The sequence below is a fragment of the Amblyraja radiata genome, chromosome 22 (assembly GCF_010909765.2).
Source record: "Amblyraja radiata isolate CabotCenter1 chromosome 22, sAmbRad1.1.pri, whole genome shotgun sequence".
NCBI lineage: Eukaryota > Metazoa > Chordata > Chondrichthyes > Rajiformes > Rajidae > Amblyraja > Amblyraja radiata.
In genome coordinates this window covers 34788314-34806917 of record NC_045977.1, presented here as the reverse complement: position 1 = coordinate 34806917, position 18604 = coordinate 34788314, and the positions used below count along the sequence as shown (strand labels likewise).

Sequence of the window (18604 nt, the reverse complement as noted above, 5' to 3'; positions counted from 1 at the left end):
AAGTGGAATATATCACATAATAAGCAGGATACATCAAACTCAGCGGCAGATTTTGCTGCTTGGCTTACAGTAAAAAATGTTGAAAATATAGCAATAATTATTCTGGCTATATTAACTAATTATTAACTAATTATTAAAATATTGCATCAAAAGCTGGTGCTATGAAATGGGAAAACTTATTCCTGTGAGTGTTCAATATGCTTAAAAATGTGTGACAAGGTGACATGAATTAACAATTATATTTTGTGACAACAGCATATTGCGAAAGAGTTAGAGATACTGTTGGAGTGGCTGATGGGAGCTCCAGCTGGTTTGAAGATGAACAAAGCACTAGACGAAGTACTGGGACATTTTTTTCTTTATCACATCCATCTTTGGATAAGTAAGTTTCTTTTTGCATCAGCACCTCTGAAACTTTAAGTTGCCTGACATTTCAGCGAAGTGCAATATGGGTTAGTTTAGACCTGCGATTATCAAAGCACAAATAATCATTTGCAAACTTCTAAATGTGGATGACAAACAATACGCCTCAGCAGAGCCATCAGTCGCTTTGAAGTGGTTGCCTTTGTCTAGAAATTGAGTCATGCGTGTAGTTGCGCTCTTTCATGCAGTAATCGATCCATTTTCAATTATATATCAAAATATGAATGTCGCATAACAACCAGTTATTGTCCTATTTTAATGGACTAACGCAAATATGTCTATGCAACTAGGAGCCACTTCTTCAATTTTCGTTTGTTCATGCAAACATTGGAAGGCAATTTATAATTTACTTTTAGACTTTAGAGTTACAGTGCAGAAATCGTCCCTTTCGCCCACCGAGTCCGTGCCAACCAGCGATCACCCCATACAATAACACAATCCTACACATTAGGGACCATTATTTTACAAATTTCCAAAGTCAATGTACCTACAAACCAGCACGTCTTTGGAGTGTGGAAGGAAATTAGAGCACCCGGAGAAAACCTACGTGGTCACAGGGAGAACGTACAAACGCCATATAGACAGCACCCGTAGTCAGGATTGACCCTTACAGGTCTCTGGCACTGTAAGGCAGCAATACCACTGTGCCATTGTACCGCCCAAGATGCTGAGTGATGCTTCCAGTCATAGAGAGTCAGGCTTCCAGTAAAGCATAGGCCTGCTTTGAACATGACTAAGGATCTGCTGAGCAGATCCTAGCCATCTGTGAGAACCTGATTTGGGTCGATTGGAAGGTAGATGTTTACTCAACTGTCCTTCAGTGCCTGGCCTATCCCAGCTGAAGTTCATAGTCTAATCCTAATCCACTTCCACATCCCAACATCTCACAATCTTTTTTGATCTGGCATGCTAACGAAATCTTACTCCCTTCACCAAGCTTTGGGCTGCTGATCTTGCCCACTCGATGCCAATCCCCTGCAGCTGACTTATCCCAGATCCACTTTCTGAATCCTGTATCTGGCCTGGACTTGCCTTATTTTCTTCCTGTTTTCAACAATGGCAGATAATGCAAAGGTAAGACCTTGATTGAAACTGACTATTCATTAGCACACATATTTTGCCTTGTATGTACTAAATTGGGGAACAACAGATCTTTCAACAAAGCCACAATTGACAGCCCAATGGCTTAATGAGCCTCAACAGGAATTGGTCAATTGCTGGAAAAAGACACAAAGTCTGGAGTAACTCAGCGGGTCAGGCAGCATCTCTGGAGACGACGTTTCGGGTCTCCAGACTTCTCTAGTGATGCTGCGTGTCACTGACTTACTCCGGCACTATGTGTCTTTTTTTGCAAACCAGAGTCTGCAGTTCCTCCTGTCTACATGGGTCAATTATTGGATATCAGTTCTCCTTTGTCTGGTTGCTTAAGAGTGGTCAGTTTATTCATCTTTTATTGCACATTTCCCTGAACTAATTTGAATTATTTTTCTTTAATAAGTAATGTTCTAAACAAGTAATAATTTGATCAGTGTCATGATGCCAATTCAGCGTGTATTTATTCTACAGGTTATATCCATCTGATGTCACCATTTATTGAGATGATCCTGTGGTATGTTGGACTATCAGCATGTCTAGGCTTGACAGTGGCGTTATCCATTGGTTCTGACATTATTGCCTTGCTGACATTTCACATCTACTGTTTTTATGTATATGGGGCCAGGTAAGGTGTCAACCTTTTTCAAGAATTTCCAACAGATTTATAGTTAGGAACACAAAAATTGAAAATGAAAGACCAGAAAATTTGGACGTAGAAAATAATTATTTGTTATGTTCAGAGATGGTCATTAGTCTTATACATCCCAATTAGACAGTGATGTTTATTTCATGTCAAAGAATCAGGAGCATTCAGATCTGTATTTTACCAAATAAACTGGCCAAGATTGCCAGTATTTATTTAAAAAAAAGGTATTTATAGCCATTTCTTTAAATAATGTAAAATAATAAATGCTATTGAAATTATAATCCTAAACACTACATCAAATATTTTTGTATGGAACTTTAAAATCGGTTTTGAAGTCAGAAGTACTGCTGTGATGGAGTTTGTATTCATTATTCATGATTAGTTTTAATAATGCACAGGTTACAAATGGCTTTAACCTGCCTGGATTTAATTTTGAAACCGTTGCTTCTGAATAACTGGTTATTGTATTCACTAGATGGTGCTGTTGCTCTTCATTTTTCTCTCAGTGCTATGACGAGTACAGTTCAAAATTGATGCTGTTGCTTCAGAAACTACCGCACCTAAATATTTTGTGATGCTTCCTTTTTCTGCTCTTGCATCTTTAACATTAGTTCAAAGTATGATGTAGACTAATTTAATCGATTGTGATCGATAAACTGTGATCGAATAAGAACGGAGAGGTCAGTGTTGGATCAAAAATATATGTTGTTCTTCTGCTTTGAACATGAACCAAAAGTGATTTTTTTTTAATTTCCTATTTACAGTTCAAGACAAAACTGTTTCATTGAAAAAACAATTATTTGGTGGAAGGTTAGAACATTTAACAAATTGTGTATCAGACCAGCCTACTGCGTGCAGTACCTTGTCATTTACCTTCCTAAAGTCAATGCATTAGAATATTAACAAGTAATGTACAACAAGTATCATAGCTGGATCTACTGTTATTTAATATTTATATTAATGATTTGAATGTGACTGTAGGTGGCATTGTTAGTAAGTTTGGGGATGATGCTAAATTTGTTTGGTAAAGTGGACAGTGGAGAAGGTTATCTACCATAACAACAAAATCTTGATCAACTGGGCCAAGCGATGGTAGATAGAGTTTAATTCAGGTAAATGCGAGGTGTTGTATTTTGGGACAAACCAGTAAAGGACTTTCACAGTAAATAGCAGAGTCCTGGGGACTGTTGTAGAACAGAGGAAAATAAGGGCACATGTGCAAAGATCCATAAAGAAGATGTTTGTCACATTTGGTTTATTGGTTAAGATATTGAGTACAAGAGTTTGAATATATTTTTATACACAGTCACCTGTGGCAAGAGGTGCTATGTTATGTTTAAATTCAGCTGTTGGGTCAATATATTGTTTTATTGTTCTCAGTAATAGACTGACCTGCTAGGCCATTTCACAGGGGAGTTTAGAGTCAACTATATTGCTTTGGATCCAGAGTTACAAAGAGGCGTGATCAGGTGTGGTGCCAGATCTCTTGACCTGTAGTGTAGTGTATTAGTGAATCAAATGGGTTTTTAGAATTTTTTTTTTTTTTTAGAATTGTTTTACACTTAACTACATGTAACTTTATCAGCAGTCTTGGAGGGGATTCAAACTTGATTTTCTGGTTTGTCATTTCAACCAGCATTCATTTCCCGACCTCAAGATGACCAGTGTAGTAATCTAGTCACTGTGTTGGAATTGTCAGAAGTTGACAGAAGTAGTTTAAAGATAACTGGTGAGCCAGCATTACTCAATCTCTTTTTTAATTAAAAAAAATAAATAATACAACTCCTTGGGTAAATAGTTTATACTAGCCTTCTTTATCTCGTGTCACGGTTTTAGGCCATCTATGCAGGTATTTAAAATCCCAGATTTCTGTGTTTGTTTTAAAATGGCTGTTCTTACTGAGATGCAGTTGTAGAAGTGTCAGCACTCCTTCAGATACATTGATCATTCTTTACTTCTGAAACAAGACCATAAATATTAATATGCTACTCAAGTAAGCATTTCTGCTGAGCCTTACCCTGTCTGTCTTGTCTTCCCAACAAATACACACATATGCACTTTTCAGGGCAAACGAAGAAAAGCTTTTATATACAAGGTCATTTGGCTCAAGGAACTATCCTGTGAAACGTCTTTGTTTTTTTACATTACAGGTGCACAACCTTTTATCCGAAAGCCTTGGGACCAGACACTTCTCGGATTTCGGGATTTTTCGGTTTTCCGAACGGAAGGTTTTTAGCGTAGATTTTAACATGTGGCTCAGTGGTAGAGTGCTCGGCTCGTGGCCGCAAGGTCGCGAGTTTGCGCCTCGATCCCGGCAGTTACCCGGTCAGGGCCGGCCTTTAGCCGATAGGACCTATTTCTCCCAATTGGGCCCCGCGCCTAAGGGGGCCCCGCGCTAGAGTAATCAAATCAATTGGAACAAAGATCTTATAGCGCGCAAGATGGTCCACTCCTGCGAAATACAATGAACTGACGCGTAGTCCGCACCGGAGCGTAACCTCCGTCATTTCAGTAACCCCGACCCGACTTCAGTTATGCCTCTCGCAGCGTTGCGGGGGAACAGTTTAGGTGTTGTTAATCTTTTTGTTGTTGTACAGGGTCTTGGTGAGACCACACCTGGAGTATTGCGTACAGTTTTGGTCTCCAAATCTGAGGAAGGACATTATTGCCATAGAGGGAGTGCAGAGAAGGTTCACCAGACTGATTCCTGGGATGTCAGGACTGTCTTATGAAGAAAGACTGGATAGACTTGGTTTATACTCTCTAGAATTTAGGAGATTGAGAGGGGATCTTATAGAAACTTACAAAATTCTTAAGGGGTTGGACAGGCTAGATGCAGGAAGATTGCTCCCGATGTTGGGGAAGTCCAGGACAAGGGGTCACAGCTTAAGGATAAGGGGGAAATCCTTTAAAACCGAGATGAGAAGAACTTTTTTCACACAGAGAGTGGTGAATCTCTGGAACTCCCTGCCACAGAGGGTAGTCGAGGCCAGTTCATTGGCTATATTTAAGAGGGAGTTAGATGTGGCCCTTGTGGCTAAGGGGATCAGAGGGTATGGAGAGAAGGCAGGTACGGGATACTGAGTTGGATGATCAGCCATGATCATATTGAATGGCGGTGCAGGCTCGAAGGGCCGAATGGCCTACTCCTGCACCTAATTTCTATGTTTCTATGTTAAATGTTTTAAATGTTTTTTATCACTTTCTTTTTAAAGGGCACATGCCTTGTACTTTTTAAACGGCACATACTGCAGATGCTGATTAAACCGAAGACAGACACAAAAGGCTGGAGTAAATCAGCGGATCAGGCTGCATCTCTGATGAGGAATATGTGATAATAGGAGGAAATAGGTGATATTTCGGGTCGACTTTTTCATTAGCTGCCATGAGGGGAGAAGCGCCTGCACCAAGAGCGAGCGAAAGCGTGGAGAGACGGACAAAAGCAACGTTCATAGAGCGGCGTTGGTAGACATTTCGGGTCGAGACCCTTCTTCAGGCTGATAGTCAAGGGAAAGGGAAACGGGAGATATCGGCATATCTTCCATTCACTTGTCTTTAGTACCGTCCATAGCTCTTGCTCCTCTTTCCCCAGAGTCAGTCAGAAGAGGGGTCTCGACCCGAAATGTCACCTACAAAGATCTTTGGTCACCTATTTCGACCTATGATCGTTGCTTTTGTCCGTTCTGTCCGCGCGTTCTCTCGCTCTTAGTGCCGGCGTTTCTCCCCTCAGACTCCGCCAAACAAACACATACACACACAGCATGTCCGGCAGATCGCTGCGGGCCGAGAGAGAGTAGAGAGGTAGAGGGGGAAGAAAGGGATAGATGGGGAGGGGGGTGTGAGGGGGAATGGAGAAGGGGGAGGTGCCCTCACGCTCCCGGGGCAGCTCTCCCGTCCCTCTAGTCGCCGTGCTTCACGCACACAGCCCCGGCTCCTGCCCTCCCCCCTCTCTCCAGGAAGACGTGGTGAACAATACACGGAGGGCCGGGCCGGGGGTTGCAGCAACGTTTACAAACCTCGGACTCAGCTCACGCCCGTACCCAGGCATCCGTTCCCGCCGCTGGACCTCTCCCTCCCTTCCACCACTCCCTTCCCTTCTTCTCTCCCTTCTCTCCTTCTCCCCTCAGACTCCGCCAAACAAACACACACACACACACACACAGCATGTCCGGCAGATCCTTCCTCTCTCTTTTCCCTTCTCTCCCCTCCCTTTGCCGAAACTCTTCCTCAGACTGATAGGGGGGACTGATAGGACAGTCCGAGGAAGGGTTTCGGCCCGAAGCGTTACCTATTTCCTTGGCTCCATAGATGCTGCTGCACCCGCGGAGTTTCTCCAGCATTTTTGTGAATCCCTAGACCTAGTTCAGTGAGCGTCCACCGAGGGTCACCCGGAGAGGTGACCGCGGAACCTCTCCGGGCGACCCTCGGTGCACGCTCACTGTACTAGGTCTAGGGATTCCTACTCTCCTGGGCAATATACCCTCCCTTTTTTCCAGGACCGAAAATGTCCGATTTTCAGAGCTTTTCGGTTTCCGGAATTTCGGATAAAAGGTTGTGCACCTGTAATAGCTTTTTGGCAATCTGGAAATAGCAATGTTCACCGACCTCACCTCTATCCCATCTGAGAATACAAAAAAAATATTTTCAGTGAAATGCTCATCTTTCAATTTCCCCAGAGGAAATTTTCAGACATTTTTTAGGGAAAATGTCAATAAAATAAAACAATTGAACAGCAACTGATTTTATAGTTCAGCTGCGTACTGAAATATAAGGGAGGTGCATTGTACGAAGAGGAATAGATATTTTTCTTTTACTGATTTGTAATGTTAAATTATGAATGTTAAAGATATATGGCATTAGCTTTGGATCTTGGACAGTTCCCTTGCTCCTCCATACTTTGCTCTTGCCATCACTCTGATATGTTAATCTTCGTCTCATCTGTCCACAAGACCTTTTTCCAGAACTGTGGTTGCTCTTTTAAGTACTTCTTGGCAAACTGTAACCTGGCCATCCTATTTTTGCAGCTAATCAGTGGTTTGCATCTTGCGGTGTGGCCTCTGTATTTCTGTTCATGAAGTCTTTCTTCTTAATTCCAAACAGTTGATTTTGGTAAGCCTACGGTTTTGCTAACAGTTTTATTCTTGTTTCTCATTCTCATAATGGCACGACTTTGGTCCTCATGTTGATAAACAGCAATAAAAGTTTCCAAAGATGATGGAGAGACTGGAGGAAAGACTAGATGTTCCTCTTATACCTGCATTAAAGAGGCATTTAAACACACCTGAGCAATTACAAACACCTGTGAAGCCATGCATTCCAAACATTATGGTGACCTGAAATGGGGAGGGGACTGTATATAAACACAGCTGTAATTTCTATATGGTGAAACCAAAGTGTATAAAAATACCCTTTAATAAAATCTGACAATGTACATTTTAACCACAGGGTATTACAAATCTCATATTGTGGAGTACAGAGGCAAATAAATAAATGAAGGTACACAAAAAAGCTGGAGAAACTCAGCGGGTGCAGCAGCATCTATGGAGCGAAGGAAATAGGCAACGTTTCGGTCCGAAACCCTTCTTCAGACCTTTCGGCCCGAAACGTTGCCTATTTCCTTCGCTCCATAGATGCTGCTGCACCCGCTGAGTTTCTCCAGATTTTTTGTGTACCTTCGATTTTCCAGCATCTGCAGTTCCTTCTTAAACAGATAAATAAATTATGTGTCTTTGTCCCAAACATTATGGAGGGAACTGTATGTCAATAAACCTTTTGGCAATATCTGTTGCATCATTTTGATTGCATATTCTAAAATGCTACTCACATTTCCAATCCAGCTTGCTCATGCTTGTGAGAATGTTGCAACTGCAGCACTTTTGGCTTGTACTCTGTGACCTTTTGTAATTCTGACCACAAATTAATGATAACATCAGCCATTATGTACCATTCAATATTATTAGCTTTGTTGCCAGTATTAACATTTCTTGTGAATGCTACTGCTGTCTTTCGCTATCCTGATCTGGAAGGCTTATACTTGAGAGCAGAAGGCCATTGTTAGTTGTACACGGTTCAATCAATGTGTACCAATTGGAGTTTTTATTTCCCAAACAAAGGTACTTTTCAGTCACTGTTTCCAGGAAGAAAATATGTTCCTTACAAGCAATTTCTACATGGCATAAAGAAGCACTGTTTGACAGATGTTGCAGTGTTCCAAATTGTGTGCATGTTGAATATTGAAATGCTTTCTGGTACTTTATATTCTGTTTTCTCATGCTGACAGACATTATGAAATTGCAGAGGGCTGCAAATTTTGAGAATATGCGAATTTTGCGGATGTGTAAATGTCATACTGAATAGTTCAATAAAATGAAACTTTATCTTTGTATATTAGCCTTAGATTTTGCAGTTTATAACACAGATGGGAAGCGATTGAAAGTGATTAGGTTAGCCATTATTGCAATCAGAACTTTTTTGGCTTTCTTGTTCTTCGAAGCACTTTATATTGGAGATTCTCATATTTAGTAAAATTCTCTAAATTGCTTTATTTTCATTTCACTTATACTGTCTTTAGGTTTATGTTATCTGGCACTGTTTGATGGAGAAGGCGATTGAATCAGGGAGAGAAACCAAACACAGCACAAGATAATTGTATACCTCGTTGTCACCTTCCCCTCAACCAACAATGAACCATTCTACATTTCCTTGGATCATCGTCTGCTTTGATCTGTCCTTTTCACACCTTCCATTCACTTTGTACCCTTCCATATCTCTAGTTTCCCTTTCCCCTGACTCAGTCTGAAGAAGGGTCTAGACCCGAAACGTCACGCATTCTATCTTTCCAGAGATGCTGCCTGTCCCGCTAAGTTACTCCAGCATTTTGTGTCTACGAGAAAATCGAGGCTTATTCACAAATGAGGACCAAAAGACATAGTTCCTAAAATAAAAATAATGCAACAAATTCAAAGCAGCAATTATAGGCAATGGTTATTTTTTGTCAGTGTAGGTTCAATTTCTTCAAATGGGAACTCAATCCTCCTCTTAATGAATTACGGTTTATCTCCAGTGTGGGAATACTTTGAACATGAGTATTTTCTTCCATTGTACACCTTTTAAGCGAAGAAGAAAGAATATTTAGGTTTCTCCTTTTGCCAAATATTGTTCCGATTGAAAGTTGTTGTTCCCATGCACTTACAAATGCGACTTTAACGTTTTGAATGAAACATTGATCCTACTACTTTGAAAGATGGAAAATATTTTGAATTGCAAAACCCGAACCAACCTTTTGTTTGCGGAGCCTTGCCTGAATAAATATGCCAACACTTTAAAGGCCACGGTAATGATTTTTCACAAAATAAAGTTTGTTGGGAATGATTTGAACTTTGCTGAGAAATCAGTCACACTTCTGCCCCGCCTGCCCCACTTTTCGGCTGAGAGGCCAGATCCATTTTGATAGTCACGCATTATTTACATTGAAGGTCTCATTACCGAACAGTCAATCTCCGATGGCGGCTGAAGTAGCTAAATCAAAAAAGAAGTGCTGAAGAGTTAAAAGAGTATTTGGTCCAGTCAAAAGAAACTGAATGGATTATTGTAAAATTGCAAGCCAGAAAAATCATTCTGATCTCGAAGTGGGCCTGTTTCGAGCAATTCTGGAATCTCTGGCTTGGTTCCACTCCAGTTGAATGTATATGCATCCCTTTACCCATTGTATTGGGGAAATATATATCTTTATTTTCACTTCAGTCTGAAGAAGGGTCTCAACCCGAAACGTTACCCATTCCTTCTATCCAAAGATGCTGCCTGTCCTGCTGAGCTACTCCAGCTTTTTATGTCTATCTTTAGTTTACAACCTCAATGTCCCCTAGGTATCTCAAGGTTCCAAGCAAATGACAAGTGGTTGGAACAGTGGTAAAGTACTGCAGATATTCAATGGTGACTGTGAAAATTGGTGACAACTTTTTATTATTGATCCCATGCAGCATTATTATTGATATTTCTTTTATTGAAAAAAAATGCCCTGTAATTACTTTTGGTTATTTCTGTCCTCTTTTTAGTGCTCTCTCTGCCTTTGTCTCTACTGACATGTATTTAATTATCTGTATTTTGTCCAAAACTCTTGCTCACTGCCTTCCTTTATCTTTTAAAGCATCGGCATACAGTACATCTTAATCTTTTGTAGTGCTAATATTCTTGATTTTTATTGCTTCATCGCTGAATAAATCATCACGCATTCAGTACAGGTTTAATGGAAAAAGACAGCTTGGAATACAGGTTCAACATAATCATGATAATGTTTTAAAAATTACTTTGAAATGAAATAAAGGTCTTGGTTTGTCGCATAAAGATGTTTTAAAGTTGTTACGGCTGAATGGCACTGCATTGCATTTGAATAATAGTTTCCTGAAATATTTACAAGAAAATGACATGTAATAAACCGAGCTCACAACTGCTTTTCTGCACAGAGATGTAAAAGTACTTAGAGACTTGCTAAAATATTCACCAACAATCCATTCTTTAAGCATTTAAAATACATTTTACAATGTATTAGTGTGAAAGTGACAGCAGTTATGTGAACAGGGCGAATGGAAAAAAAAATTAAGTGCAGGACAAAAATATGAAAAAAAGATTTCAAGTTGAAATGATTGAGTTTTTAAGAGGTCAGAAGCATTTCTGCACACTGACTAAATTTCAGCCTGTTTCTGAGAATGTTTCTTTAATCTTGTAGCAGTGTCATCCATCAAAACCGAGGCTGTATGTTTGAAGGCTTGTAATAGAATTTCCGCAATGCCCATGTCTCTATCTCATGACAGTTTCAGAATACATGTTATACATGAACAAAACATTTTGCTTTCGAAAGGAAAATCTTGTCTTTTTTAAAAATATTTTTTTAGAATCTGCCCACATTCCATAAGGATATTTTCTCTCTGCTTTAAAGTCTCCATTTGTAAAGCATAACGTTTAATACATTCCTTGCATCTAGAATCTATTGTTTGAAGATCTATGGCTTGTCATCTCTCTGGCGGTTGTTCAGAGGGAAGAAATGGAATGTTCTGAGGCAGCGTGTGGACTCCTGCAGTTATGATTTAGATCAGGTAGAGTGTTTTTACGATATGCATAGTTCTTGAGTGATAGAGATACCAGAAAATGTTGGTATCTTTGTGTAATTATCATCAGCAAAATTTGTGCCATGATTTCTGGTTTATAGCATCTCATTCACGATACATATGGGATCATATGATATTTCCCAAAACATAAAAACAAGTGATCAAAGCATTCATAAAGTTGTAAATCTGTACAGATAGGCACAGCCAATACTTTACAACCTTTCTGCACATTAGACTTTGCATTTAATTGAAAATGACTTTCAAGCAGATTAAAGTGTCCTCTGCTGTAGCACATTGGACTTCAGATTCAGGGCTTAAAACACAGGGAGAAGGGCTAGAAGTAATCCATTGAACTATTTGCACCCGTCCACTGAAGTAAAGGCTAAATCCACTTAATCCACAAGCAGACTTTTCCTCAATTTCTGCATTCCCTTGGTCTGCAAGTGTCCAAATATATATTGATCTTAAGCTTGAATATCATATCAGAATTAGATAATTCTAAACTGGTGTTCTGCAGCCTTCTCCAGTGGGAACTTCAGCAGTCAGGGAGCTGTGGGGATTTAAAAATATTGTTTTTTTATATATAAAAATGGAAAATGGTGCATCATTTTTTAAAGCTACAAAATGCAGAATTTCATGTAACATTCATTCATGTCTTTTATTTTTGTTTTGTTTGCAGTTGTTTATTGGGACATTACTGTTCACAGTTCTTCTGTTCCTCTTGCCAACGACAGCGCTGTATTACCTCGTCTTTACACTGGTAATGAGCTTTGGTTGTACTTCAGTGAGCTTGAATGAGATATTAGTGATACAATTTGTGTGAAAATCCTCTTCCATGCTTTACATCATGCTGCAGCTGTGGTACATGATTCACGCTCTGTCAGACCATGGTTAGAAATGAAGTTATAATGTTGCTTCTTTATGTATTTATGGGGTAGGTTTTACATTCCTTCATAGGCAATCAGGATTGAGAATGAATGACCTCCATGCCATTTCTATGAGTTCTGAGGTGCCTGATGAAGCCCATGCAAGATCTACAGACCTTGGCAGGAAGTACTTGACATGATTAAACACAAAATGCCGGAATAACTCATCGGGTCAGGCAGCAACTGTGGAGGGAATGGACAGGCGATATTTTGGGTTGGCACTCTTCATTAGAGTCTGAAGAAGTTTCCCGACCTGGAAACATCATTTGTCCATTCCCTCCATAGATGCTACCAGTCCCGCTGACTTGATTCAAGATTCCAGCAAGTGCAGTTCCTTGCGTCTCCAGTACTTGACATCGTGCCTGGTAGTTTTCCCTTCCCTCATTTTTGTTTCCAAGAGCTCCTGACAGAAAGTGCAGGTTCTGAATGTCTCTCTGGATGTGCCTTTTCTCATTTGATTGGTCAGGACCAAGGAGTTCCATGAGTCAGTGAAAATGTTGCATTTATTTCCAAAGAGGCCTTAAGAACATTCTTGGAATGTTTTTTTTGTTCTTTTACTTATCTCATACTATGACAGACCTTGGGGTGTTTCTTCATGTGTCTATGGCCAAGCTCGTCAACAAATGTAGTCCTGGGTGGAGCTTGGACATTGCTTTGCTTAGCCTGCCAATGGTTTGGAGGGTTTTGCATGATTGGTGGTACCCATCCACTGCTTTGACTTGTCTATCTGTGTTCCTGAAGCATACAATAGGTCAAAGGACAGTTTAGTTTAGAGATACAGCGCGGAAACACGCCCTTCGGTCCATCAAGTCCGTGCCAACCAGCACACTAACATTATCCTACACACACTAGGGACAATTTACATTTATACCAAGCCAATTAGCCTGCAAACCTGTACGTCTTTTGAATGTGGTTGGAAACCGGAGCTTCCGGAGAAAACGCATGCAGGTCATAGGGAGAATGTACAAACTCCATACAGACTGTAGTCAGAATCGAACCGGGGTGTTTGGTGCTGTAAGGCAGCAACTCTACCGCTGCACCACCGTGCCACCCGTTGCCAATAAGTTTTACAGTAACCAAAAGGTTAGGTGAATTATAACCAATTTATGTTTGTGTCTTGTATTTATTGACAGACCTTCTGCCTTTATTTTCTTTTGTCAACAGCTACGATTGGTGGTGGTGGTAATTCAGGGTTTCATTCACTTGCTCGTGGACCTCATTAACTCTCTCCCATTATACGCATTAGGACTCAGACTGTGCCGTCCTTACGTCCTTGCAGGTATTGTTAAAAGCTGAATTAATTTGGTTTTAATCTGTTAGTAACATTGGCATTGATTATCAAGATGGCGCCCAACCCAAGCGAGTATTTGCCTGCCAGCCACAGAAGCAGATTTACAATCACTCATTACAATAGCTCCACACTTTTAAATCTCTCACTGTAAATGACTCGATTATAATCATGTATTGTCTTTCTGCTGCCTGGTTAGCATGCAACAAAAGCTTTCCACTGTCCTTCGGTACACATGACAATAAACTAAACCAAACTAATTTTGATCATTGTCAAAAGAACGGCATTTGCAAATTATTCCACGCATATTTTTGTCAACACACAGTGATCCATTTCAGTGCTATGCACCAAGAGGATCTACGGAATTCATGAGGTATCCATATCCTCCATATACTAGTCAGATTAAAGAATCCTTATTAAGAATCACCATCATCGAGAGGCACTGCTCAGCTAACCTAGAGTTCCTCTTGGTTAGATGCAGACCGTTCTATCTGCCCAGAGAGTTTACCTCCACTGTTGTGACTGCTATATTCCTCCTGATGCTAATGTTAAGCTTGCAATGAAAGAACTGCATACTGCCATTGGCAAACAACAGACTCACAACCCCGAAGCAGCCTTCAATGTTGCGGGTGACTTCATGACTACAGAGACTCAACACATCCATATTGCAGCGGGAGTTTTCATGCTGTTGAAGTTCCTGTCAGACTTTATCGATGAGATCACAAGTATAATAATAATAATAATAATATCTTTTATTGTCATTGCACGTAAGTGCAACGAGATTTAGTGTGCAGCTCCACTGATGTACAAGAAAGGTAAATGAACTATTGGCTCTTTTGGTTTTAAATTTTGGATGCTGTCGGGCTCATACAAATACCTCTGTTTAGTACATCTCTTGATACAGAAATAATGCAAATTGCAAGATTGGTGTATATATATATATAGATAGATAGATAGATAGATAGATAGATAGATAGATAGATAGATAGATAGATAGATAGATAGATAGATAGATAGATAGATATAGATATAGATATATATATATATAGATATAGATATAGATATATAGATATATATAGAACTCCAAAATTGGGAGTTCCCAATGAATCGGCTCCTGACTCACCAGGTGGTGTTTCCTGCATTCTCTTTCACACACCAGGGTCACGGTTCCTATGCTTCCGTTCATACACCAAGGACCAGTTCCTTCATTTTTACACGCCAGGACCAGTTCCCTCACTCATTTTTACTCGCCAGGCCCAGATCCTGCGTTCCCTTTCACTCACCAGAGTCCGATTCCCGCACTCCCTTTCAGTCACTGGGTTATGATGCCCATGCTGCCTTGAAATCGATCAGGTTCACTTATAAAACATATAAATTCCACCCCCCTCCAACATAAAGGAAGGGAAATCTCAGCACAGTGGAGCTGCAGCGGGTGGGGCCCATTAACAGTTAGCATTCCATAGCTGTCTGTAAATTCCACATTTGAGAACATAGTCAGGAACCTCCCAGACATTCATTTAAAGGAGTAACTACCAGGACTGCTGGCAATTACTGACAAGATGGGACCAAAGAGTTGCTTAGTTCCTGGCTTAAAATATATAATCTAAAAATAATTATTGTGTCCTTTTACTGTTTGGAGTGAGAAGATATTTTTCAGACATTTATCTCTATATGTTTTTGTGTTTTTATCTTCAGCTGGTGTAAAGTTTGACGTATTCCAGAAGGTTGCTGGTAAACCTCTTCACTTGTTGATGCAGGTAAGTTGTCCTGAATGGCCATATTCATCTATCTGTGAGTAAAGCAGAGATATCCTTTTAGAATGGCTCTTTCATGATACGTGTAAGAGGAACTGCAGATGCTGGTTTACACTGAAGATAAGACACAAAATGCTGGAGTAACTCAGCAGGTCAGGCAGCATCTCTGCCTGGGATGTTTGTTTAACTCTGGAACAATAGATGAGAGGGCTTCTGCAATCAATTGTTTTATATCGCAGGTACTATTATCTCCAAGTATAAGCAAAATTCATCCATACTCTCATTTTTGCTTTCTCCAAAGCCACAAACTGAGAAATATTAAATGACACAAAAGTAGACCTGACAATGTCAAGTGAAACAACCTTGTGCATTTGCTTAAGTAATGGCTGCTGTTCTCCACAGATTAATCCGTTGACCTATGGAATGATAATCAAACGCTACAGACTTCCAACCTACAGCTCTTATCCAAAAGACTCCTGGGCAGCGCTTTGTAAGAAGCTGTTTATTGGGAGACTGATTTATCCATGGAAACGCAGAAATGAGAAACAAGACTGAGGAAATGCAGTCAAAGAGGGGAGCAGTCTTAAAGTCCGTGTCCATTTTCCTGCATTACCCCTGGATTGCTCTTTGTTTTAAAAAATGATATGTTTTTTTCTTTTAAATAAGGTTGAATTGCCATATTTGTTTAAGAAAGAAAATCTTTAATATCAGATTTATTTTACTATTACCAAAATTATGGTGTCGAATTGCCAGTAGATAACATAATACTGCTGTTTTTTTAATAACATACAATAAAGATAAAATGTTAAAATATCCCTTAGGATATTAAATGTATCCATGTCTCAGGGTACCGTTCCACATTTTACCTCTTCCATTAGAGCAAACATGCTTTTTTATTTATTGGTTAGGTAGAAGATTTGAAATTTATAAGAATGCACTTCTGTTTGCTGTATGTATGCAACATTATTGCACTGTTTTTAGATAAAATCATGTTTCATTCATTAAGGGAATGTATTTCATTTTTGTATTTAGTAACATATTGGTACTTTAAATGCCCAACTGAATCCTAATTTTCTTTTACCAATTATTCTGAGCCATTTAAAAAAAAATCTAATTAACGCAATCATCTCTCAATTGAATACAGTGGTATAATCTGCATTAATTTTGGAGAAATTGAAAAGGGAAATTCCCCATTTAAAAAATGAAAACTAATATCTGTCAATCTGATATAATAACCATGTGTTTGCCTGCAATGGAACAATCTGACTAAATAGTTTTGCATTTTCCTCACTTCCTTGATTATGATGTTGTTTTCCAGATGTACAGAGAAGGACGACTTAAATGTTACCTTTCTCTACCCATCGCTGTGCCCAAACAATGTTTGTCTTTTTTTCGGGAAAAATACAATATTTTAATAATGCATTTTATAGCACAAACCTGTTACCATGCAATTGTTTAAAAATAACGTGTTCCTTCTCTGCACAACATGATGTCTATAGTTCTTCGCTCTTGCCTGAAAGCTATTTTCCTGGGCCAGTCATAACATTTTCTGGAAGGGGTTATATTGTCTTTTGATCTTGTGATGAATCTAACAGATTGTAATATGAATACTTTCATTGGCCTGGGATTTCCTGAAAGCTCACACTGAAACAATGACATCAGCAATGTTGCTTTTATAATATAAGAAATGTACATCTGAGTTTGCTGGCTTGTTTTTTTTTGTTTTTTTTACTAAAACTCTTCCATAATTCTCATTTGCTAATATACAAAATTGCATGTAAAATTATTGACTCCTAGTAACTATATATCTAAACCTGAAGATTTTGGTACAACAAATTTCTATTTCTAGTGTTTAATGGCTACTTATTTTTCACTTAGTCATACAACTTCAGTTCTTTATCAATGCATGCATCATTCATGTATCAGAATAATTTGTAATTGAAATTGATCATAGTCATACAGCACAGAAAACTATGTCCTCCTTAAACCTATGTCCTCTGGTTCTTGATTCTCCTACCCTGGGTTAAAGACTCAGATCTTCTCTAAGATCACCTCTTTAGGATAACACCTCATCCTTCTGCGCTCCAAGGAATAAAGTCCGAGCCTGCTAAATCTCTCTTAATAGCTCAGGCCCTCAAATGCTGGCAACATCCTCGTAAATCTTCTCTGCACTATTTGCAGCTTAACAACACCTTCCCTATAGCAGGGTGACAAGACTGAACCCAATACTCCGAATGTGGCCTCACCAATGTCTAGGACAACTGTAACAGAACATCCAACAATCAAATCCAACCTTTGTCTTTCCCTGTATGCCCTGGGACAGGAATTTGTTCTCAGTTCCTTATACTAAATGTACAATATAGCAGCTCTGTGTTATACTCCTCTGAGGAAGAATTGCTGTGTCCAATGTGCACAAGATGTTTTACAAACTTCAGTTTTCATAGACTGCGGGTCAGAGGGAATGTGGTACGTTTTGTAGTTTCCAATAGCCTAATTATTGATGATGATTTCCCTTTACCCCACTTATTACATGCCTGGTTGTAACTTCCAGGCAGATGGGAATGAGATTCTCTGGAGGTTTTAGGGTGCAACTCTCCAGTAGATAAATCAGTTTGAATTGTCTGATTTTGTGAAATTACTGACCACATATGTGATCAAATTGATTTTCTGCAGACAATATTACTTTCAGAATTGTACTACCTGGTTTTGTAAAAGTCAAATTGTTGATAAAAATGAAAATTGATTAGCATAGTGAATAAAATCTCTCAATGTCATCTGTATATATTTTATTCTGCGGAAACATATGCATGCACAGTTGTATTAACAGTTTCAAAGGAAATTCACACAACATCAATTGACTTGACACATAATAACTAGCTATTTGAAAGCAGAGTTAGCGTATAAAGCACATGATTTGCATTTTATTACTTTAATCTTGGGGGGGAAAGCATATTTCACATTTCCTTTATTCAATAAACTACAAACTTTTACAGCTTTTCCCACTCTACGATAATCAGTCTGAGGAAGAGTTCCGACCCGAAACATTGTCTCTCCATTCCCTCCATATCCTTCTATCCAGAGGTGCTGCCTGCCCCGCTGAGTTACTCCGGCATTTGTGTCCATCTTCGGTGTAAACCAGCATTCGCAGTTCCAACACATCCTTGTTCTGTCTGTGGAGGGGGTGAGGGGCGAGAACAGGACTGCAGGAATGGGGGAGACATGGGCGAGGGCTTCATCCACAACAGCAGAGGGTAAATAAACTGTTCCTGGATGATTTATATTTTAAATTAACATTTGAAAGTTTCCTTTGCACCAAAAGCTGCAAAACCATGTCAGCAATAAATCAAGTGTTTGCAATAACATTATCT

General features: G+C 39.4%; 1 protein-coding gene across 5 annotated transcripts in view; it reads left to right on the top strand.

The window, feature by feature from the left end:
* The window catches only part of pigq (phosphatidylinositol glycan anchor biosynthesis class Q), a 35894-nt gene extending 17884 nt beyond the window's left edge, over positions 1 to 18010 (top strand). For 4 of the 5 annotated variants that reach the window (XM_033041018.1, XM_033041020.1, XM_033041017.1 and 1 more), the window contains 7 exons: positions 256 to 382; positions 1990 to 2143; positions 11145 to 11256; positions 11948 to 12028; positions 13359 to 13473; positions 15178 to 15239; positions 15639 to 18010. In XM_033041018.1, coding sequence (XP_032896909.1) covers positions 256 to 382; positions 1990 to 2143; positions 11145 to 11256; positions 11948 to 12028; positions 13359 to 13473; positions 15178 to 15239; positions 15639 to 15791 — 804 coding nt within the window. In that variant the 3' untranslated portion in view covers positions 15792 to 18010. Of the gene's footprint in view, positions 1 to 255; positions 383 to 1989; positions 2144 to 11144; positions 11257 to 11947; positions 12029 to 13358; positions 13474 to 15177; positions 15240 to 15638 lie in introns of those variants that run through there. The other variant, XR_004415368.1, reaches the window with a different exon arrangement.
* Positions 18011 to 18604: the final 594 nt, after the last annotated feature.